Raw genomic sequence first — 24,229 nt, 5'->3', positions numbered from 1 at the left:
GACAACGCGGCGTGATGTGTTTTCAATGGTAGCCGCGAATATTCTGTGAGTCGTCGTCAATCAGTCCTTTGGTCCAGACGGGTGGGGTACACCCATGTGGATTGGATTTGGAGCCAACTTATGGACTGGATTGTGGTTGGTGGCCGGCTGGTCCAGCTGGTACCGTATTTGCTACTGCTAGACCCATCGAGTAACACATGTGGGCTGGGCTGGCGACCTTCGGGATAAGCCCATCTACGAATAGGCTGACCTTCCACTGACTGCCAACGTACGTTAACGTCTGAAATAATGTCTTGTCTCTCTATTCCTTCTTCACTGTGGCGTCGCGTGTATCACAGTTGCGACTCGCCAATGTATGTATGTACGTATCGACTACTGACTGACTGACTGACTCAGCTTGGATCGGGATTCCAGGCATCACTTTATCGCAATTGCTTTTTGCTTACTTGCTGCCTAGAACTAGAAGAGCAGGATTTAAACACCAAAAACACTTTCATCAGCCCCTCCCTCTGCTCGTGTATTGTAGCGCTCAAAGAGCGAGATAGAGAGGGGAAAAAAATAAACAGTAGTAAATCGGAGTGGAAATGGACGATGGGAAAGGGTCGACGCTAGTTCATCTTCTTGTCATAGTCTTGAGCTTGACTGCATTTGGATTTGCAATAGCTGCCGAACGACGCCGTAGCACTGTATGAGCTCTTTTTTTCCTCATCTTTTCCTTAACCTATTTATTTTATACAACATTATTACATGTTCTTGTATGTCTATTCGCATATGCTTAATTGTTGAAGAATGTAACTGCGTTTTAGATCTCTGTTCTGTTCTTCAAGTGTTGGTATTTTGTTGGATGAGTCATATTATGCGCTTTATTCTTTTGGAAAACTGATTCTTCCTTTACTGTTTTAGCTTTTGTAAAAGTGGGGCATTTTAGCATTTTATCCCACATCTTAGAAGGATTATCTTTTCAATTGTCCAGATTTCTTTATAATGTTTTGGTACTTCATCTGCACCTATTTTTACTCAGTGGAGCTGGATTATGTTTGTAAATTTGCAAGACAGTTGTCTGATCCTTGGGGTGATTTATTTTTTGTATGATTTTGGTTGTGTAGCGTGCAGTGGGACAAATTCTTGTCTGTGAGGCCATTTGGCTTTAACTTAGTGTTGGTCGTTCTTTGATTCTCCAGCGCATCTAAAGCATACAGCATTAAGACCTTATAGTCTTTCTACCCCCAGTCCATCTTCATTGTTGAAAATTCTCTTCACTGCCACTACAAACTGTCCCTGCAGCTCATCATCAATGAAGCTTTCATGGTTTTTTCCTAATCAACCCAGAGATTATGCACCAACTGGTTCAAGGATCCATGTGCATTGTGGGCAAGTTACTTGATTAGCTAATGTCTGAGTATTATCTAATACTTGACTGATTGATTGCCTTATAGTTGCTACAATCACTAGGTTGGTGTGCTTCCATGTGTTCTGCAGTGATGAACTACCTACTTATTGTTTGATTTCAATTTGCATAATCTCTCATATACCTCAAGAAGTTACCATCCCTTGTGCTTCCAATGTGATTGACCATGCATGCCTTAGACGAGTTTTTTTGTTGTGGTGTGATTATGTGCAATGTGTTAAAAACAAATTACGCCATTCTGCCCACAAATGGTGATTCCCCTGGTCTTGTTACCTCTCAAGTCAAGACTTGTTGGTACTTCACATACCGACCTTCTATCTCTATTAATCAATCAATCAAGCAATACTATCACTCTGTTTCAATTATGGTTCAACTAAGACTTGTTTCTGTGTTCACTGACAGGGTGTTGAACGCATAGATGAAGCCACTAATAAAACCTACTGTGTTTACAACTCCGATGTTGCAACTGGGTACGGCGTTGGGGCTTTCTTGTTTCTCCTCTCGAGCGAGTCCCTGCTCATGGGCGTCACAAGGTGCATGTGCTTCGGAAGGCCTTTGACACCAGGAGGCAACCGAGCCTGGACCATAATCTATTTCATATCTTCACTGTAAGTATAAGACATAACAAATTTCTTCGCCCCCTTGTCTTCCCCTGATCTTAAATATGCTTGCTTTGAATTGCACAGAATCACTGCCCTCGTGGCAGAGGCATGCCTAATCGCCGGTGCAACTAAAAATGCTTACCACACCAAATACCGCGACATGATCTATGCACATAACTTTTCTTGCGACTCACTGAGGAAAGGTGTCTTCATCGCTGGAGCTGTCTTTGTGGTTGCCAACATGATTCTGAACGTTTACTACTACATGTATTTCACTAAAGCTACTACTCAGACAATGGTTCACAAAGCCAGTCGCGGAGGTTCATCTGTCGGCATGACCGGCAAAGGCGGCCGTGTATAGAATAGAAGAATGTTTTGTAACTGCACTTGTAATGTCTTAAGAAACTGTACTTGGCCTAATTAAGCCACCGTGAGTTGCAACTTATTATTCCTGCAATTGTGTGAAAATTAAGTTTGTTTATGCTTTTGTCAAGAGTAATGATGAGTCGAGTCAGCTCCATCAAGATATATATACATATATAGAATTTGGGAATGGTGAGCAGAGCATGGCCTGGCCTGGCATGGCGTGGTGAGAACCGTAGATAATATATAATTAATCTCACAGTGGACAAACATGTCCCTTAAAAAACATGAATTATCGTGCAAGCATAATAAAATGCACAGCACCTCATCTCACCTGCAAATGTTTTTTGTCGGATCGATGGAGCAAGGTTTTCAGAGTCAGTTGTCCCTCCGCCAAATCAAGGAGTCTGTTGCAGGGATCATAAATTTGTGATGGTGATGGGGACAGAGTGGTGAGAGAGAAAATTGAAGTGAATGTGGGCAAGGAGAAAATGGCAAAAGAGGGAAGAATGAGAGAGAGAGAGAGAGAGAGAGAGAGAGAGGGAGAGGAGACAATTGATCTTGCTTGAGATTTATAAATGTATGTTGTGAAGGCACAGCAGGTAGAAGACACCGAGAGAGGAACAAATCCAAGGTACAAACTCGAAAAGGGTTTTTAACTTTATTAATAATGCATCTCATATACTCCATGCATGGTTGTAATTCTTTTTTCCTAGCTCATACAAAAATATACTAGTACTAAATAATAAAACAATACAAAAAAGGCCCGAATACCCAAACCATTGCTGATTTATTCCCCCTTTCCCCTTTCCATCAGAGTTATAAATGTCTTTGATAGAAATTAATTAATACTAAACGATGAATTCCCAAATACTGGAAAAAGGAAAAATCCGAGCTAGATGCATCGATATAATCTTGGTTTGAGTGTTTTGCTGTTCAACTTCAAATTTTTTACCTCTGCTGAGTGGTGATAGTTCAAACTCTGAGATACGGGATTTCCTATACACTAGTACTGACTGACACGTCATTTTTTGCCCAAATGATTAGGTATGCATTAATTAATTCCTAGCTAATTAATTTCCAAAACACTTTTATTAAGTCAGGGTTGAGGAACGCATGCAATGCAATGCAACACCCATTCTTTCTTCGTCTTCGTCTTCGTCTTCTCGAATTAATTGTTGTCACGAAAGTGATGATATACTTATTAGATTCGTCCAATTGCTCCTTACATACATGTAATAAATATCCAACTACTTGTGCCGGGACAGCTTGATGATTTAGTTGGAGCGTTATCATTCATTCTTGTTGTTGTTGGTGACCACATTAATATTCCCGAGAAAGCTGCATCCACATCGTAATAAATTTTGAAATGGGTGTGGACATCCCATGTATGTCTGTCTGTCTGTATGTACATGTTAACATGCATGTTACGTTGTTGGTACAATCCTACTACGGACTTCACTTCTTCCATCCTAGTATTAATCAATCATTTAATTCATTTATAATTATATCGAATTCGGGGAATTAATACACATCGAGCTAAGTAAGCTACCAAATTAGTACATGTACTTCTAAACCCATTAATAATATATATATATATATATAAAAACATGTACTACCTTTTCGCTCCTCTCCTAATTAACAACAAAAATCTTTCTTAACACCGTAGCGGGATTCCCGGCCACCATCCTCATGTTTTTCCAAATCTCTGTCTCGATTATTATTATTATTATATATATATATATAATTATTACAGTATTGTTAGCTAGATTATATATTACGTCAATTTTGATGAAGAAATTAATACTAGCTTGCTAGGGTAGGGTTGGGTTGCATACCCCCCGTTTTACGTATAATGTAAGGAATTTCTGTCTCCGTGGTCGTGAGTCGTATCGTATGTCTTCTGTGTAATTAACCTTTTAACTAATTAAATAATAATTGGTCGACGGGGCTACGTGGCAATGCCGTCCTGGTTGCAGGCTGTCATATTTAAATGATTGATTAATTTTATAAGTTATTCAAGGTTATTGTTTGAATTAATTAAAAATGATTGCGCAAAATCTCTAGTTGGTGAAATTGTCTTAAAAAAATGAGTAGATGTCACAATTTTACACCCCTTTAAAAAAACATAAAAAAAGTGATGGGAGTGAAAATTAAAAGGAGATAATTATTGCTACCTGAGATGAGAGGAAAACATTTTTTGCATCCGTGTTCTACTTGTACCTATATATTTAAATCACCAGGTCAGAAAAACAGTCTCAGGAAGTCCGGGGAGCCCAACACCGGATTGAATCTACACCATTGATGATCTCGACCCCACAACAATGAACAGTGTAGATTTAGAGAGCTAGCTAGCCCTTTTCTGCAGCTGCGATTACCGTCATCGTCCCACGACAAACACTGCTAGTTTAGTTTTGATTTATACCTTCCAATCACGGAGCGGTGAGGTCCCTCTCCTGCATGTATGTATGTATGTATATATTCACACCCACCCACCCACCCACCCCACCCCCTATCCCTCCCTCCTCCTTGTAAAGTAGCTAGGTATGTATGTAAAGCACAAAGCCGTCAATTTGTAGTCAAATTACTTGAGCTGTTTCTTGTGCCGTCTCTCTCCTTATGTTCGTGTGACAGTCAGACAGATATCACTGCCCCTCATTTCTTTCCTGTGCTTCAAATTTTCAACTTCAACCCTCAAAGAAACCAATCATATAACATATATATATATTCTCAGATATATATCTCCTCTCCAATCAATCTAGCAGTTATATCTATAATTTATTACTGCATAGCGCAGAAACAGTTGTTTCCTTGACAACCCACCCTTTAATTTATGTGGGAGCACCGGCGATGTCATTTTCCGGCGCAAGAAGAGCAGTCTACTCCTCGTCTATGGCGCTGCTTCTCGTCGTCACGTTTCTGCATATTTGGGTGTCGGGCCCAACCAATATTACGGTAGGGGCAATAAGGGAATTTCCGAAAATTACTCATGTTGTAGAGGCATCAGACCGACTGCAAGTGCCTCTGGAAGTGGAAGCAGCTCCTCCTCCTCCTCCTCCTCCTCCTCCTCCAAGGAAGAACCAAACAGAAATATTCAAAGAGTATTTCAAGAGCATGAGCATGAGCAGGCTTTCGGATTCAGGCAACGGTACTGCTGCTACCACAAACGATACTTTCCATGATAGCAAAAGGAGAATACCCAGCTGCCCAGATCCTCTCCACAATTAGCTAGGAGTGTTAGTTAATTGATTAATTAATTAATTAATTTCAATCCATCTCTACTTCTTCTTCATTTCCTTTATTAAAATTATATATATATTGCTGCAATTTCATCCAAAATACCCACGTTTTCTCTCGAATTTATGGTACCTCGATTCACCTGGTGGTTATATCCAAGGGGTAAACCGTGGGTATTTTGGTGCTTTCAAGATTCTGCCGTTAGAACTCGGTGATCAGTCGAGAGAGATCAAGAACCGGAAGGAAATAGCCGGTACTGTAAATAAATCTCATCGACCAATTAATATTAATATTAATCCTTTTTCTTTTACCAGTGTCTTTACATTTAAATTTAATAAATGTATGCTCATACATTTTCTGACCGTCTTTTTTTATCTCTTGCTCAGACTATGTCGGTAATTAATGCTGCAGTAGTAATTGGAATTATAGAAGAAGATCGATATATATATATATATATGTTGATATACCATGGTGTACTACTACTAGTGATGGCAGATTGATGGTACAGCACATGTGTTTTCAAAAACCCCAATCTTTTTCACCTCTAGCTAGCTAGGCTAGCTTTTGATCAGTCAGCTCATGGAAGAAGATTGCAAATCTTATGAATTGTCAGGAGAAGAAAGTTAACATACAATGGAAATAAATATATATCTGTCGTCTGTATGAACGAACAACGTAACTCTGGCGCAGTTCAAACGTCCTTGCATTATTATTTACTCCTACGTAAAGAAATTCCTGTATTTGCGAACTAGCTAGGAGCTGAATTTTCACTTTTGGGGTTCTAGTTATAGATGTTCGCCTTATTTTCCAGAAGAGGTATGTTAGATTAGGTGCACTTGTCATTTCGTTATGTCTCTTCAAGTGAATTAATATAATACAATAATAGTAATATATTATCTGTGTGTGTGTGTGTGTTTGCAGCTCAGCTGAGTCAATCAAAGTCTTTAAACATGTGTATGTATGTTCTTACAATAATATTTGTACGTACGTACCATACCAGGATTGACTGTTGCCTGATTTCATCGCTTCAACTTTGACCCTTTTTATTGTTTTTTTGTTTTTTTTTTTTTTTACGATTCTCTCGCATTGTCTCTATCCTTGTATGAAAATGGAAAGAGATTTGATTGCCGTGGTGGGGACTGGAGAACGAATTTATGCATTTCTGGCTATTGATGTCTGCTCCTTGTCCCTTTAATAATCCATCCATCCATCCTTAGATTTGCTAAATCTTACTATTAATGTATTTTGAATTAAAATCTTTCAGAAATATGTATATATATTCTTAAAGTAGATCGACTACTGAATTCAAAGGAGTGCATTTGATGAAATATATCTGCGTCTCGTCTTAATTTTGACCCACAGATTTCTTGAAGACTCTCTCTCAGTACGTGGTGGGAAATTGAATGTAATGATTGTGGTGAAAACTTTCCAAAACTAATTAGTAGTAGTTAACTACACTATATTCCGTCTATTATTATTAGTATATGCTTTAATTTTTCTTGTTTTTTTTTAAGCAATTCATTCGCTTAAAATTGTTTAATTAGCAATGGAATTCAGAAGCTAGCTAGATAGCTAGTTTGAGATGATTGTTAATTAATTAAGGTGAAGTTGCAGCAGTACACCAGTGTGAGGGTGAGGGAAGCCGAACCGGAACCGGACGTTGGGTTTGATTTGATTTAAATTTTGTATTCAAGTAAAATTTGATGAAATACTTTATGATAAGAAAATTTATTTATTTTTTAAATATAAAATTTAGATCGTAAAATTTGTAAAAAAAAAACACACAAGCCAACATCTAATCTACATACTACAAATAATAGCATATATATATGAGAGAGAAGTACATTATGTGTTGACTTGGTTGTAAATTAAGCAAGTAGTGAATGAAAAGGGAAATTGTGTGGAGTGCACTACTGCTCAACTCCTTAATAAGTAGTATTTATTTACAGGGTCAGGGTCAGGGTCAGGGTCAGGGTCGTCTACACACACCGTACATCCACATCCGTGTATATATAAAGAAATTAACCCAACTGACATGCCAACACATTCAATAACTAATTTCTTAGCTGACTGACTAGCTAGGTCACAGTAAGATTATGTCAGCTAATCTCACTGCCTTATATAATTAATTAAATGTTGTTAAATTACACATACTTGATGGTCGATATAAAATACTAGTATAATATGTTTATTTTACTCAAATCACAACGTAACATATCTTGGTGTGTGAAAGTACTATCGAAAAATATATGTATTTTATGACGTGAGAATATGTCAAAGTTATTTTTAAGTATATTTTGATCAAACTTAATACATTGCAAATTAAATTTGATAAGGCTAATCATGCTGTAACACCATTATTATTATTATTATTATTATTATTATTATTATTATGATTATTACAGTATTAGGTATAAGGACAATATTAGGTAGACTCAGTTGGTGTTGTTTTTGTAATATACGTATTTGCTACTGCCAACTTTTCCATCACTTCTGAGTGAGTTTGAGAGAGAGATCTGTCTGGATATCGAGGTTACAAAAAGTCACGTATTGTGCGGCGGATCAAAGTTGAAAACGCGCACACATATATGTGTCTGTCTGTAGTGTCTCTGATCGGAGTTTAATTAGTTGGTCCGTTCCGGGGACCAAAGCTAATGGTGGATTTGTTTGATAGTGTTTTGGAATGGAATCAAATTGACTCTCCTTCTGTCGCCTTCCAATCCCCTCTCTCTCTCTCTCTCTCTCTCTCTCTCTCTCTGCAAAGTCCACTCATTACCCCTGCTGCTCTGCTACCCTCCATCTCCATCTCCATCTCCTAAAACCGCTCTATATATATATCCATCATTTACTAATTTATTTATTGTGTATTATACATACATATCTTAATTATTCTGTTCATGCACCCATTCTGCTCTTTCGTCAAATCCAAACTTCTGACCACAATCGAACTAACAAGATCGAATTTTGTATTATTATGCGAAACAATAAATACAGAGAAAAAGAAAAAATGGAAAGCCAGTTTTGATCCATCCTTCTGAATGTGTAACTGACTGAATCAACTGTTCTAATAATCAACAATTAATTTAGTAATCTTCTAGTCATATATATGATTCTTCATAAAAGTTTAGATATAATAATATTGAGGATTGTATATTTAATCGATAATACAAATAAAATATAACAAGTGTATATTTAGCATATATAATTAAATAAAATAGTATGCATGAGAGCGAACATACTAATTAACATTACTCAATCAACTTGTCCATTAGACCGGCGGCATTTAATTTAAAACTAAAGTACACAATATTAATTTAATTGTATCATTTTTATTTTTTTTAAATTTTTCGTCTCTGATGTGAATAAAAATTTACAAAGCGGCACAGCCCATCAACCATAAAGTCTGGCTGGCTAAAAAGCCCATTAAATTATGTACTTACAGTAGCCCATACTCCCATATGATATGATCTTTCGTACTATAAAGAGATTGGGCCTCATCCGTACAAAGTATTGTCATTCGTTTGTTTGAATTTTCCAACAATTTGTATGTTACTTCCGGAAACCAACAAGACTCAGATTGGTTATAAAAATAAATTATGCTTGGGTGTTCAATTTATTGTCATCTCTCTTAAAAATAAAAAATAAATAAATTTAAAAGAATATGCCAAATTTATTTTGTATATTTCTCTAAACATATACTCTCTATCTTGTAAAAGTATACATATTTTACCATTTTAGTGGTGCTTAATAAAAAGTACAATTATTACCAAATCTATATCAATTATTTTTTTTCATCAATTTTATACAAATGTCACTTATAAATCTCACATTATTCTTATACAATTCAAAATTTTTATTACTAACTATATAAAATTTAAATTTTATCCTACAATAAGAGCACAAATAATATTAAAATATTATTTTTTAAATTTCTATGTCAAATTTTTTTAGCTATTATCATATCTAAATTTATTTGTTTTTTCTCTATAGTAAAACATAGGGGTACTTTTATTTATTTTTTAGTAAAAAAATATATTATAATCAAATTTCTAATATCTACAAATAGTACCAATTTAAAACCTTTTTATTTATATTTCTCTTCAATAAACAAATATTTTTATTTATATTTAAAACTCTTTATTTTTTATAAAATTACTTTTAAGTTTATTATAAAAAAATAAATATATTACTCTCTCTGTCCCACTTACCATATCCAAGTTGTCGTTTCTGTCCCACATCTCATGTGACTTTCCTTTTTTTTTAAAATGATTATCCATCTTAATCTCATTTTAAGTTTTCTAATTTATTTATTTAATTTTAATTAAACTAATTAGTTATTTTAATCTTAATCTATAATAATTTATATTATATGTTAATTATTTTTACTAATACATTCTTAATTATCTACTAATTATACTTATCCTAAATTCTCGTATCTACCGTAACCAAGACACCTAATTTGGGACGGAAAGAGTATTTATTTGTATTATATAAAATTTTATTATTTACAAAATAATATTAATATTGTATATATTTTATTGTGATATAGTGCTAAAAATATTTAAATTTCTAACAACTCCACTCATCTAAAAAAATAATAAAATAGTATTATAACTTATTATTAATAAGTTACTAATTTATACTATCTAAAATTTCATGTTATCTGACCTGAATGGAGTATTATTTTTGTATTTTTTTTATTAAAAATAGAGAAAAACATTCATATTAAAACTTGTATTAAAAAATTTGAGTACGTATATATTTTTATGAGGTAGAAATTCAATTGTTATTATTTGAGTGTGTTTTGAATAAATTTCTAACTAAATCTAATATTTTGCAAATTAGACCAGGAAAACAAATTTTGTACATATATAGTTGAATGGTAGAAAAAAATAAATTTCAACAATTATGTTATTTAAAATTTTTTTTTTATAGAAAACACGCAAAATACACATCCACACGAAACAAACAAGCACACTCTCATTTTGCTACAAAATATTATATTAAAAATAATATATTGTATACAATATTACATGATATATATGTAGAGAATACATTATTATTGTAATATTATAATATGCACATACATAGAATACATACATAAAATCCAAAATGTGTAGTATATTAAAATAAATTGCAGAGAGAGGTCAGGTGTGAGTGTGAATGAACTAGAAAGGAAAAGGAAAAGGAATAATTCCTGACTCCAACTGCTATTAATAGACATCGGCAAGAAAGCATCAATTATAAAGTCGCACATAAGACATCTCGTAGTCACTCACAACTTTAGGACAAAATTTTTCTCTTTACTTTTTTCAAGAAAAATCGGACCCTAGTTTTCTGCATATATATATATATATATATATATTTCCTTCTAAGCCCTTAATTTAAAAATAAAACAAAACAAAATTCATTAATATATATGGGACCTCAACCTCAATTTGCCGACTATGGCTGTCTAACATATATACTATCAAACTTCTTTCTGTAGCACAAACATATATACATATATATTTCTCATAGTATATAAATTAAACTAGGTGGGTTGGGTAGGTAGGTAGATTTGTAATTACCATTTTTAGGGCAGCATAGTCAGGTATTTACTAATTATAGTACGTATGATGAGTAGTAAAGCAGTGCCACATGGAACAAATCCAAATAATAAAATTATTACATGCAGTTCGAAACAAGCTAGCTAGGGTCTCAAATTCAGTGGGCGTAAAAACCTAAACCAGCAGTTGTAGTTTTTCTGCAATAATAATAATAATGATGATAAAGGAAGCCATTTTCTTTTAAAATAAAATAAAATAAATTTATTATTTATTTGTTTTTTTCGTAAAAGAAGCTAATTAAGGGTGTGTGTTGGAGGAGAAAGGGTCCCTAGCTTCCGGGCGGGCTTAGGTGCCACTTTCTAACTGCAGTTTAACAATAATTATAATATATAGATGCATTAATTTCCTGATCTACAGTACAAATACAATAGTAATGATTCATCAGTATCAGTAGGCAGTAGATTTTACAAAAAGATTGTGGACTCGCTCGCTCGCTCACTCACTCACTCGGTGTCTCCAAATTTAGTTTCTCTTCTCTGAATTTGCTTGCTTGCTTGCTTTATTGTTTCAGAGATGACATCACAAGCATCGAACAATGCACTAGTACAGGTTGGATTCTTACATACAAACCTGCCCGACCGGGAGCGAGAGACTAAGACTAGTGTATAGAGAATTCTAGCTACCTAGGCTCCCACCGCTCACTCACTATATATAGAATTAATTAATTAATTAATTACTTCCAATACTTTCTTATTTTTACATTCACTCTCGTCTGATAGAATTAACCTGATATATATATATATATATATATCTTCTCTTACTGATCATCAAGTGATTAATTATAGCTAGCTGATTAGAACCTACCTCCTCTTATATTTATAATCTGATTAGAGCTAGCTAAAATGACACCCCGGCCAGCCCAACTCCCAACTCAACTGATGCATGTACTCATCAACACTTCTGTAATAGTAATAAATAAAAACCCTAGAACCTGTAGCAGCCATGAAATTGAAATGCAATGCGTTTGTCATATCGGTCCGGCCCTTACAGCAATTGAATCTACCTAAACCTAACCACCAATTTCTAATTAAAGAATTAGATGGCTAGTTTGGTGCAAATTTCTAATCCATAAGGAGTTACTACTTATTTTGCGTCAAAAACCATTAATTGCTAGATTCCTTACAGCCGATTTTGGGGTGGACTTGCGTTAAAAAATAAAAAATAAAAAAAAAAAAAAAAAACCGGTTCGAGTTGCCCTAGCTAGTTACCACGTATGACGTCACACCTACGTCAGCGTGGTAATCCTCTCCTCACGCCACTCCCCCACCCACCCACCCCAGGCCATCCCTAATTTTGCTAATAAATAGGGCCCTTCGTTCCTACATTTCCTTTCATAATTAACAACATCCTTCTTCCCTAGCTAGGTCGTCTGGCGACGATGAGTTGCAATGGGTGCAGGGTCCTCCGAAAGGGGTGTGTGGAAGGCTGTGTCCTGAGGCCCAGCCTTGTGTGGATACGAGGTCCAGAGGCACAGGCCAACGCCACCCTCTTTCTCGCCAAATTCTATGGCCGCGCCGGTCTCATCAACCTCATCAAGGCCGGAACCCCGCCTCTCCGCCCGGGTATGCATGGAGGATGATGCTACCTTAACTAATTGAATATATATATATAATTCCCACAATAATTAAAACTGATTTATTGAATTGGATTGAATTGAACCACGCGAGTGAGTGAGTTTTTAGGGATTTGTACAGATAAACTGATCTAATAATCATTGTGTGTCAGATTTGTCCGCAGAAATTTTCAAGTCCCTCCTGTACGATGCCTGCGGACGGGTCATCAACCCCGTTTTCGGGGCCACCGGCCTGACCTGGTCGGGCAACTGGAGATGGATAGAGGGGGCGGTGGACGCGGTGCTGCGGGGGGCGCCCCTCTTGACCCCCCCCCAGCCCCAACTACCAGCTGCCCTGCAGCAGCTGGCCTGCTACGTCCCTTTCCGCGGCTGCGACATCCGCCGGATCTCCAGGTACTCGGTGCCACCCTCCACCACCAGCAGCATCAGCAGGCCCCGGGTGAATCAACGCAACCGCCGGGAGATCCAACCGGCGGGCTGGGGAGATGACCTGACGGATCTGCCGGATGAGTGGCTCACGCTTGGGTGTCCGAGCGGCGGCGACGCCGGCCAGAGTAGTAGCAGCGTAGCCGGAGGCGGGGGCGCAGGCAGCCAGCTGATTGCGTGGAGGGATGATAGTTGGGGTTCATTCCCCGCCGAGATGCTGGAGCTGTCTCTAGCTCCGTCATCCAACCCCGATCCAAGCGGGGCGTGGCTGGATCTGACCTTGGGTCTCAATCCGTCAGCGGGCGTTCCACGGAACCGCCACTGAGGGAAGAAAACCCTAGTTTTGGGTTTGCAGCCATGGATCAATTTGAATACCTAGTTTCTCTGTTTATGTGCTTTTAATATATATCCATATATATATCTAATATGCTTTAATTTTCTTGCATGATGTTCAATTTTGCCGTGAACATCTATATGTATTGTATGTCTTGGTTGCTGTAATAATATATTTCTTACTTCCTATATATCTCCTGTTAATTAATTTTTGGTGCTTGAAGAAGATGATGAAGAAAAAACTATATAACCAACCGCATAAAATTAAACAATCGATTCATACATTACAATCATCAAATTAAAAACATTAATCTATTTCTATGACGAGAATAAACGTGAAACTTTTTGTCGAATCAATCTTGAATGGGGGCAAGAATTGGCTGTGAAACAGCATCCATTAATTCACAGAATTATTTTCTTCATTCGTTCCAAGGGTTTTTTTTTTTTTTTTTTTGTTTCATTCATTCGAAAGGTTTTTCTCAGTTGGATGCACGAATTTGTTTTATTGTACTGTTCTTGAAATTAAATTTCCAGTAATGTGTATATTTTGGCCTAATCCATACCCACCTGGGCGCCTTCATATCATTTACTTCTGTCATATTAGGGGATATAATCGAAAACCAGCTTTAATTGATATTGGTAAAGGCATAATTGAACAAGAGACAACGTAAATTAATTATATTATGAATTCAGCTATATCTTTTTTAAAAAACAGTCAGCCGTTTAGATTTTGTAAATATTATTATTTCTGAGTTGTTATTTGAATAGTGTTTTTGAATTTCAATTTATAATATTGTTACATTTAGAATTTCACAATTGAATTTCAAAAATTTTGTAATATAACTGTTCTTATTACATTGTTGATATATTGTTTTTGGCAAGGAACATAACAATAGTAACTAATTAATCATTGCCTTTAGATATAAAAAATTAAATCCATTAAAAGAAAAAAAAAAAACAAAAATCTACATATTATTTTGAAATTTATATTTATGTAGGTATGCCGGGATTTTTAAACAATACTTGTTCAAATACATCGCACTATATGTTCCTTCGTTTTCTTCGTTAGAAATCTATTTTACACGTGTCACCTAATAATAGTTTTTATTTTTGATATAGATCTCCAATTTTTTCGGATAACACGACAAACAATTATATTTTTCATAATGTCTGCACACATTAATGGAAGTATAAAAGATAGTTGTTTATAAAAAAAAAAATTAGTTTCCATTTTATCTTGTAAAGTATTAATTGGTCGTTCTTTGTTTTGTAAAAGTACTAATTTGTCGTGTTTCGCATTTTATAACTAGTTTATCTTGTATTTATTTAAAAGTATTACTTTGTCGTATTTTGCATTTTATTTTGTAAAGTACTAATTTATCGTGTTGTGTATTGTTAGTAATCAATGTTGCCGCAATTATATGAGATCATTTATACAATTAAATTGAGTTTTAATTATGTAGTGTTAAAGTGATCATGTTAAATCCAAGAAGATGTTGAGTTCTAATTAAATTGAGACTCATTCATTTAACTTCTACACAAGTATAGAATAAAAGAATACCTGTATGCAATTTTTTTTTTTTTTTTTTTATGGTTATAATATATTCACTAAATGAATGTTTTGAATATTATATATCTATGTTACTTATTCATGTTATAGAAGTGAAACTTTTTCAATATATATTATACCTAAGCTTCTCAATATTTGGAGACCACCAAAATCAATATGTTGAACTTAAGTCTTCAACTTTATAATTCCTCATTTTCATTATATTATTATACATATGAATCAAACGATCTAGTTAAAATGAAAAACCATATTCCATCTTAAAAAATGGTGCCACACCTAAAAATATATTTAGGATAATTTAGCAAAAACATGACTCTATATTACTTTTGTTTTTATTGTTTTTTCTTGAAATTTACATCTAGTAATTTAATTTAACATCTAATCATTTTCAACAATTATATTTTTATTATTTTGTTTGTATCATTTAAAAAAAAATAAAAATTGTTCATATCTTTTTAGTTTGACTACCTTATTTTTCCCTTATAGATTAATTATTTGAAAAATACTCTCTTCGTCCCTCAATTTGACACCTAAAAAATATTAGAATTCTCCGAAATATTTCACCTAAAAAACATTAAAATTGAAAAGTATTTTGGAGGGTAGTAATATTTTGACACAATAAAAGAATATTTTTGTTAATATCCATACCAAATGAATAGTCGTGATTTTTTGACTTGGACCAAAACCAGACAAACCCGAAAATTCATTCTTACCTTACTTCAATGGTTGAAATTAATATTAGTGGATAAAATATAAAATTGTAAAGATGTTGATGGGCCAAACACTTTTAATAAAATAACTTGTACGAATAAGTTCCGATCCACGTCCATACATGTGATATTCATTTACATTAATAAAGAAAATAAATAAAAACAGACTAATAATATCTTTTCCACGACCTTGGGATAACATAAATTTATTGGTACAGTAAATAATCACTTTCCTAATTCCATGCATGTACCTATGCAGTGTTATAGAAATATTTAATGAAATTAAATGAATGAGTGGGCTTGTGAAATGGAGGAGTAAATCTAAACCTAAACCTAAAATAGTGATTAATGTTTGATTAAACATACATATATACAATATCGATTGCATGCCTCACTCTCACATATACATTATTTTTATTATGTTATACACCAACAAGTTTGTTGGAATATATACACATTATATTGTCCCATCAAGACTTTCACACTGGTATATGTCTAGACAGAATCCATGCTGTTAATTGTTCAATAATAATCCCATCAGACAGTTATTATTTATTAAACCTAGCTAGGATCCTGATTCGTAGTGAATATTGTTTACTTGGCCACACCCGCAGATATAATTCTTCCTAGGATCAGCCATTCATTCTTCTCTACTCGTACTCATACTCATGTCCTGAAAAAAACCTGTTGGCTATAATTATACAGACCTGACAATGATACGAAAGCCATTGCCTGCCTGTGATTGGGGGCCCATTTCAGACTAATAAATTTTCATTCAAAGCAATTGGGCCTCAGCCCAACTGTGCTGTGATGTGCAACTGCATCATGCATCCGTCATACAAATTAATTTGAAAGAGAGTATGACTATGTGGAGTGGAGTGGAGTGATGAATCATCACAATTAATTAATTAATTAATTAATTAAAGATGGTGTTTTGACGAACCTGCCCTTGATCCGCGGTCTCTTCTCAGCGTTCAACTTCCTGACTTGATACCTGATTTTCTTGGAAAACAACCTCGTCCGTCGCTTGTCCCTGTACCTCATCACTCTTGCTTCTCTTTCTCTTTGTCCTCTGCACCCCACGTCACTACTTCCACAAATGCCCCGCACCTGCTGCATCCACGCATTCCCAATTAACTTGATTATTTGGAAATGAATTATGCATGCATCCGTGGACGAGGACTAATAAGAATTAACAGAAGAATGCAGACCGTACGTACCAAGCATAATGGCCAGCTGCTGCATTGGTCAATCGTGGACGACAGCCTCAAATCATAATCAGCTTCAGCTGGCCGTTCTCCGGTCATCCATGGAGACTTCCGACCGTCCCAAGCCGACAACACGCCCCTGTAGTCAAGTCTCAGAGAGATGCAGATCTGCTTCGACATCATCATCTTAATGTCGTCGTCCTCATCCTCATCGCATGATCCCTTATAATTATTATTAATCAATGTCGCCCCTCTCTCGACCAATGTGGCATGCAGGTCGAATTCACTACTTGCTGCTGCATCACTCATCATGTCATTGCCCTCTCCAACTTTTACAGCTCCTTCATTAATAATCGACAGCTGCAGCTTCCTTGATTCTAATTCTGTCTCTGAAACCCCCAACCCTTTTATGTCAGACTCAAAGTCAAAGTCAAACCACTCATCTTCCGGGTCGCCTCCAAACAAACTCTCGAAATCGACTGCACCAAATCCAGCCACATTCATTTCCTGCAGCCCAAATACAGGCCCAGGCCCAATCGCAATTTCTTCATCGGGCCCGGGCCCAAGCTGATTAGTATGATTGGACAGCACCGGAACCTGATGCAGAAGCTGCTGCTCATCGCCACAATAATAGGAGTATTCTTCACTACTGCAAACTACTTCCGGCACCCGCAGGCTGGAAGAATGATGGATTCTGCTGCTGGCAGGCAATTGCAATTCCTCAGAACTTGAACTAGTATGCTTCTTCAGCTTTGGTGTTCGGGCTTTCCTAGTGACCCCATGATGCCATGACGGTACAGCAACACCAGACATATGGAGTTGTTCATCTTCATCTTCATCATCATCATCATCATCATCACTGGAGATGGACCTGATCATCATGGATCCCATTGTTGTTGTTGTTGTTGTCGTCAGGCGGACCCTTTCGTGCCTCCTGGCTAAGGAATTTGCAGAGTGAACCGATGCATCGCAAGATTGGCACAGGAATGCATCATCTCCGGCGCAGTACCATCGGGCCCTTTTCCTTACACAGTTATCGCAAGCTCGTCTTGATACTCCGCCAACAACAACGTTTGCCATGATTCTTCGGTCCGAGGAAACCATGGAACCAAACTAAATTAATTCCAAGGAAATAGATAAGACATTAATTTGTATCAAATTGATCAAGGGTCTTGCAAGATATATATATATATATGTATATATGTGTTTGTGGGGTGAGACCACCAGTGACCTGACCTGACCCACAACATGCACTTTAGACTTTTGCGGAACTTTTTGGTTTGGCCGCGTTTGAAGTAGTGGGGCTTGTCACGGGCATGGGAATGCTCTTTTTGGACCTGAAATGGGGTCTCTCCCTCTATCTGTTATTTCATTGGATGCACAGAAATTTTGATCCTTATTCCTAGCTGCTGATTGGCTGGATGTCTGATTGATTGATTGATTATGAACGGGAGGGATATAATTGATTGTCAATGTTCTTACATGCTGGTGCTAACTATCCATTCCATTCCTGTCGCAATTTCTCGCTTCTGGAATCCGATGGAAACTCCTTTTTTTTGAATCATTGCCTTTTCTTGATACATACATACATATATGTTATAGATATTTTTCCAGCTGACAACTCTGGAATTTGGTCCAGTTTATTTGTCAATCATACTGCCCTGACCCTGACCAGACCTAGGATTTTCACAGCTGCAGCTAGCAGCATATTCCTACATATGCCAATTCCCATGCCCATAACAAAATATCCAACACTTTCTCTCTCGACATGGTCCACTACTATTGTCTGATCCGTGTGACCCCATCTGTCAGATTCAAACATATATGCTCAAGTGTACGAACGGAAACAAAATCATTATTGCACGAATCATTTTCCATATTTGATTAATTAATTCCATCTCTGATATTTCTGTGTTTCCAGCTGCATATATATCTATACAGCAAGTTATGCAGCCTAGATTGCAGAATGGAGGTAGCTGCGTGGTCGGGCATATTAATTAATTATATTATTTGATTGCTACAAAGATGGATGTATGGATGGAAATGGTTGTTTTTGTTCATTTGGCTCCGGATTTGAACTTTTACTACTCACAATGGCATGATATGATATGATATGTTTAAAATTAGTTAAAAACTATTTAATAAGCAACTAATTGTATATATATCTGTTAAAAAAAAAAGAATAAATAATAATTTTCAATCAAATTAATATGGCGTGGCGCTCAATGTATGATGGGCTGGCTTATTTGAAAATATATATATATATATATAATAATTTGCAACATTTTGTGTATGATGTTTACTTGAGTTGTATTGGGCCTTGTGGATGTGGAAGCGGAAGCTCAATTTTGTGGCCCAATAACTTGGAAAGCAGTCAAAAGGCCAGGCTGGCCGTATGGAAGAATGAATCTCTTTCAATTCAGGCAGAGGCAGCTGAGCTGAGTGACGCCTACTTCGCCTCTATGGCACTAGAATAAATTTTGACTTGAAGAATTCATTCTCAGTTCTGTTGCATGGCATATTTATTCCCATCTGGCATCTGGCCCCCAATACAGATATATTTATATTGCTGTCATGTGTATGCGTATGTATGTGCGTGTATATGGCTATTGATTAGATTATGGCTTCCCAGTGCATATACGTACATACATACATACAGCTCATACAGATACAGATCCAACACTTGGTACCCTGTCTGTCTCTCTGTCTGTCGGTCGGTCTTCGCGCGCCCCGTAAGTCTCAATTTCATATTTATATATAAAACTATTGTGGTTAATAATAATATTACGCATAGGAAGTTTGGTGCACCTATGGAGCTAGCGAGCCTATTATATATATATATTAGTTACGCAGTTTATTAAATACTTTGGCAACTCCATGTATAGTAATTAATTAATTAGCTAGGGCTCAATTCATCGGGTATTTCCAAGAGTAATTATAGTAACTATGATATATGAATGAATTTGACAGCACTGAACAACAAGTTCAAAAATGAGAGATGATGGAGTCGGCAAATTACTATTTCACTATTTGATTGATGAGATAACCTTCAACCATTAATGCATGTAACATACATACATACTTGTGATGATTCCGTCTTCAACTGTGAACCTTAATTATATATTGCACAACAATTCTGCTATCTGAATCTGACTATACTCAGATTTTGTGGGTGCTCCTGTGCTGTATTCAATTCTTGCTACCTACAGGGGATTGACAACCCTCTTTACTCAAAATTATGCACATTTGAATGACCACGTATTATAAAAATAAAATAAAATATATATGTATAGTAAATAAAAATAGAAAAAATAATAATTTTTTATTAAAAAGATAAATGGGAATAATTTTTATTAACAAACAAAAAAAGACATATTTAGATGATAAGAGTAAATTACAAAAACAATTGTCACTAATTTGGGGGGGGGGGGGGAGTACTAATTAATTACTTCACGGAATAATTCGTGTCTAAGTGTCTGTTTCGATCAGATCTGTGCTCATTCGGTCACAAAGTCAGTATGGTGCTGATTTGCACATACTTCAATGTATGCAAAATTATAATATAGATACTTATAAATATATATTAATTACATGTACATCATATGTTAATCCGATCAAATCAACACCAATTTATCACCCCGGAAAGAGCTGATTCATGTCCATTGTTTCTTTCTGATTTTTTAAATTTATAAAATTTCTTTATAAATATAATACACAACGTTCAAATTTTTAATTAAAATATTGTATCCAACTGGAGTATTATTTTAATTTAGATATATCTCTTAAAAAAAAAGAACTAACTAATTACTACACTAGGGTAGGGTAGGTACTAGGTGATCTACACATAATACTTTCGGTTGCATCGTATATAACTTGGAAATGAGCAGTACCTATGACATCGTATATTTGTATTTTATAAAATATAATGATGATGATGATAATAATAATAATAATAATACAGTAATAACTAAGAAAAGGGCAGTACCTATGACATTTTATAATTATATATTGAAAATTTAAATTAAATTATAGTATGATAGGGATTATGGCTTCCCTAACCTAAGTTGGTGAGGATATTATATTCCACTAGGCCGGATCATCTTCTACGAGCTGGCTTCAAACTTCAATTAGTTAGGGTTTGTTTGCGCGCTGGGTTCCATCGATTAAATTAGGTCGCATTATTTATTTTATTAATTTATTACATTAAATATATTTTTTAAAATATTTTTCATTCAAAATACCATATCAAATATTTATTTATATTTTATTAAAAATTATTTAACTCAAAATTATTACTACTCTAGCTAGGAAATTATCATCAGTCGTCTCTCACTTGACTAAATTCTATATGTATTTTGAAAAAATCTAAAAGTAATACATTAACATTTAAAGCATAATTATGTACGTACTAAAGATCATTACAACTAAGATGACACATTTAAACAAACATTACCATTGTATTATAACGTATGAGACTGATGGATAAAATTTATAAAATATTGATAGATTTCCATGAATTTTTCTAATATATGTTTTTATTAAATAAATAAAAATATCTTAAAAATCACCCTATAGATTAGAATGAAAATTAATAAAAGAATAGTAATAAATATGAATAGATAATAAAATCGTACAAAGTATGTGATAAAGATAAAGCAATGAAAATTATAATTGAAAAGGCAAGAGTTAGAATTAATTATAGGTGGGTGCTAAAAAGTGGTCTTAATGCGAGGCCGGCCCGGTTCATTAATCATCTCAGCTGCCACACCACAGCCACTCTCACTCACTGCCTCACTCTTTATAATCCTCCCTCCTTCCTGCATTCACCTGCAAATTAAATTAAGTTCCCCCAATTTTTCACCATGCCTACTTCTTCTTCTTCTTCTTCTTCATCCCTCCCACATTTTTCCAAATCAGTGAAGCTCAAGTATGTCAAATTGGGGTATCAGTATCTCGTGAACAACTTCCTCTCCCTCCTCCTCGTGCCCATCATGCTCGCACTTGGAATCCAGGTCTTCCAGGCCGGCCCCGACAAACTCCTCCGCCTCTACAGAGATTCCATGAATTTGACCTCACTCCAGATCATCTGCTGCCTCTTCATCATCGTTTACGCCCTAACCCTTTTCATCGTGTCCAGGCCCCGCACAATCTACCTCGTCGACTATGCCCTGTTCAAGCCCCCCAGGAGCTTCCGGGTTTCATTCGCCGGCTTCATGGAGCACGCCAAAATGGCGCTCTTCACGGAGCCCAAGAGTGTGCATTTCCAGATGAAGATCCTTGAGCGCTCGGGGCTCGGGGAGGAGACGTGCTTGCCCCCTGCTCTCCGCTACATCCCTCCCTCGCCGACCATGGCGCTCGCCAGGGAAGAGGCGGAGATGGTCATCTTCTCCTGTATGGATTCCCTGTTCCAGAAGACCGGCCTGAAGCCCAAAGACGTCGACATTCTGGTGCTCAACTGCAGCCTGTTTTCGCCGACGCCGTCCCTGACGGCGATGGTGATCAACAAGTACAAGATGAGAAGCAACATCAAGAGCTTCAACCTGTCCGGGATGGGATGCAGCGCCGGCCTCATATCCATCGATTTGGCCGCCGACCTTCTCCGCCACCACCCCAACTCCAATGCCGTCGTCATCAGCACCGAAATCCTCACCCCGAACAGCTACATGGGGAAGGAACGAGCCATGCTCCTCCCCAACTGCCTCTTCAGAATGGGCGGCGCCGCCATTCTGCTCTCCAATCGCCGCGCCGACAGCCGCCGCGCCAAGTACCGGCTGTCGCATATCGTCCGGACCCACAAGGGCGGAGACGATAAATCATACCGATGCATAGCGCAGGAGGAGGATCCAGATGGCCACGTGGGGATCAAACTGAACATCGATTTAATGGCGATCGCAGGGGAGGCGTTGAAATCGAACATAACCACAATCGGGCCCCTCGTCCTCCCGGCATCGGAGCAGCTCCTCTTCGCCTTCTCCCTGATCGGACGGAAAATCATCAACGCAAAGTGGAAGCCATACATCCCGGACTTCAAGCAGGCGTTCGAGCACTTCTGCATCCACGCCGGCGGGAGGGCGGTGATCGACGAGCTGCAGAAAAGCCTGGATCTGACGGAGGAGCACGTGGAGGCGTCGAGGATGGCGCTGCACCGGTTCGGGAACACGTCATCGTCGTCGCTGTGGTACGAGCTGAGCTACATCGAGTCCAAGGGGAGGATGAAGAGAGGAGACAGGGTGTGGCAGATAGGGTTCGGGAGTGGGTTCAAGTGCAACAGCGCCGTCTGGAAGTGCAACCGCACCATTAAGACGCCCGTCGAGGGGCCCTGGGCGGACTGCATCCACAACTATCCCGTTCACATCCCCGAAGTCGTCAAGCTTTGATTTGATTTGATTTGACTTGACTCGATCGATTCTTACTTTTTTATTTATTGTTACCACAATTTTATCTTGTCAATCTTAAAATTTCTCTTAAAAGAATTATGTCCAATAAAATGTAATATTCTCTCAAGGGGAGGGGAGTAGTACGTTCCAGAGTTTATAGTGACATGATTGTGATTGTGATTGTGATTATGTACACATGATGAGTAAGTCAAAGTGCTGTGGACTCTCTGCAGCAAATTACATTTATTAGTATTGCGGTACCAATTGTGTGAATTAATGTATTGCCAATGCGTGACGACGACGATACATGTATGAGAAATTTTTATGCTGTCCATGAATAATAATAATAATAATAATAATAATAGCTATATATTAGGAGAGGAGGAGGAGGAGGAGGAGGAGAAGCTGCTAGTCTATCTGGCATGAGCATCAAAGTGAGCAGAGGTTGAGAATGAAATGTCTCCGGAAATGCAAATTGCAAAGCACCCAGTCTCAGGTCGTCATCACTTACCTTGTTACCTCTTTAAGGCATGCCGTTGCACTCACCTGGCCTTATGTCCACCATAGCCTAGCTCACATATACAATTAAATACTCCTTGTTAAACTGGTGTTCAATATTCATCTACCAATTTTATTATCTCTACTTTAATATACAATAATAATTATTTTTATTTATTCTTTAATAAAGTTTCTATAATTCTCATACTTTTATTTTTTTTTTACTGTATTTTTATATTACAATATTATTATTTTTAAATTTTCGTGTCCACGCCAAATAGTATAAACACCAAGGATGGAAGGAGTAAAAGTTTG

At 36.6% G+C, this 24,229-nt stretch overlaps 4 protein-coding genes across 7 annotated transcripts; 3 read left to right on the top strand and 1 right to left on the bottom strand.

Annotated features, from left to right (window-relative positions):
- Window positions 1-21: 21 nt before the first annotated feature.
- On the top strand, window positions 22-2,530 carry LOC127245417 (uncharacterized). The gene is made up of 3 exons (XM_051266277.1): window positions 22-686; window positions 1,811-2,016; window positions 2,095-2,530. The coding sequence occupies exons 1-3, from the start codon at window positions 585-587 to the stop codon at window positions 2,369-2,371; spliced, it is 585 nt and encodes a 194-aa protein (XP_051122234.1). The 5' UTR covers window positions 22-584; the 3' UTR covers window positions 2,372-2,530.
- Window positions 2,531-12,572: 10,042 nt separating this feature from the next.
- On the top strand, window positions 12,573-13,732 carry LOC127245584 (LOB domain-containing protein 42-like). Its single transcript, XM_051266567.1, has 2 exons — window positions 12,573-12,781; window positions 12,945-13,732. The coding sequence occupies exons 1-2, from the start codon at window positions 12,598-12,600 to the stop codon at window positions 13,541-13,543; spliced, it is 783 nt and encodes a 260-aa protein (XP_051122524.1). The 5' UTR covers window positions 12,573-12,597; the 3' UTR covers window positions 13,544-13,732.
- Window positions 13,733-16,034: 2,302 nt separating this feature from the next.
- LOC127245538 (zinc finger protein CONSTANS-LIKE 16-like) lies at window positions 16,035-18,284 on the bottom strand. 4 transcript variants are annotated; one of them, XM_051266498.1, is made up of 3 exons: window positions 17,052-18,284; window positions 16,775-16,944; window positions 16,035-16,515 (listed from the first exon to the last, which is right to left on the bottom strand). In XM_051266498.1, exons 1-3 carry the CDS (start codon window positions 18,141-18,143, stop codon window positions 16,482-16,484), a joined length of 1,296 nt encoding a protein of 431 aa, XP_051122455.1. In that variant the 5' UTR covers window positions 18,144-18,284; the 3' UTR covers window positions 16,035-16,481. The 4 variants fall into 4 exon arrangements, with proteins under 4 accessions (XP_051122455.1, XP_051122458.1, XP_051122457.1 ...); XM_051266501.1 differs by having other exon boundaries at window positions 16,035-16,504; XM_051266500.1 differs by having other exon boundaries at window positions 16,036-16,515; window positions 16,775-16,941; window positions 17,052-18,283.
- A 3,577-nt stretch (window positions 18,285-21,861) lies between these two features.
- LOC127245660 (3-ketoacyl-CoA synthase 6-like) lies at window positions 21,862-23,581 on the top strand. The gene has a single exon (XM_051266663.1). It carries the CDS (start codon window positions 21,902-21,904, stop codon window positions 23,414-23,416), a length of 1,515 nt encoding a protein of 504 aa, XP_051122620.1. The 5' UTR covers window positions 21,862-21,901; the 3' UTR covers window positions 23,417-23,581.
- Window positions 23,582-24,229: the final 648 nt, after the last annotated feature.

The sequence above is a fragment of the Andrographis paniculata genome, unplaced genomic scaffold, assembly GCF_009805555.1.
Source record: "Andrographis paniculata isolate CXL003 unplaced genomic scaffold, ASM980555v1 Contig22END, whole genome shotgun sequence".
Classification (NCBI taxonomy): Eukaryota; Viridiplantae; Streptophyta; class Magnoliopsida; order Lamiales; family Acanthaceae; genus Andrographis; species Andrographis paniculata.
This window is presented reverse-complemented; position numbering and strand designations above follow the sequence as displayed.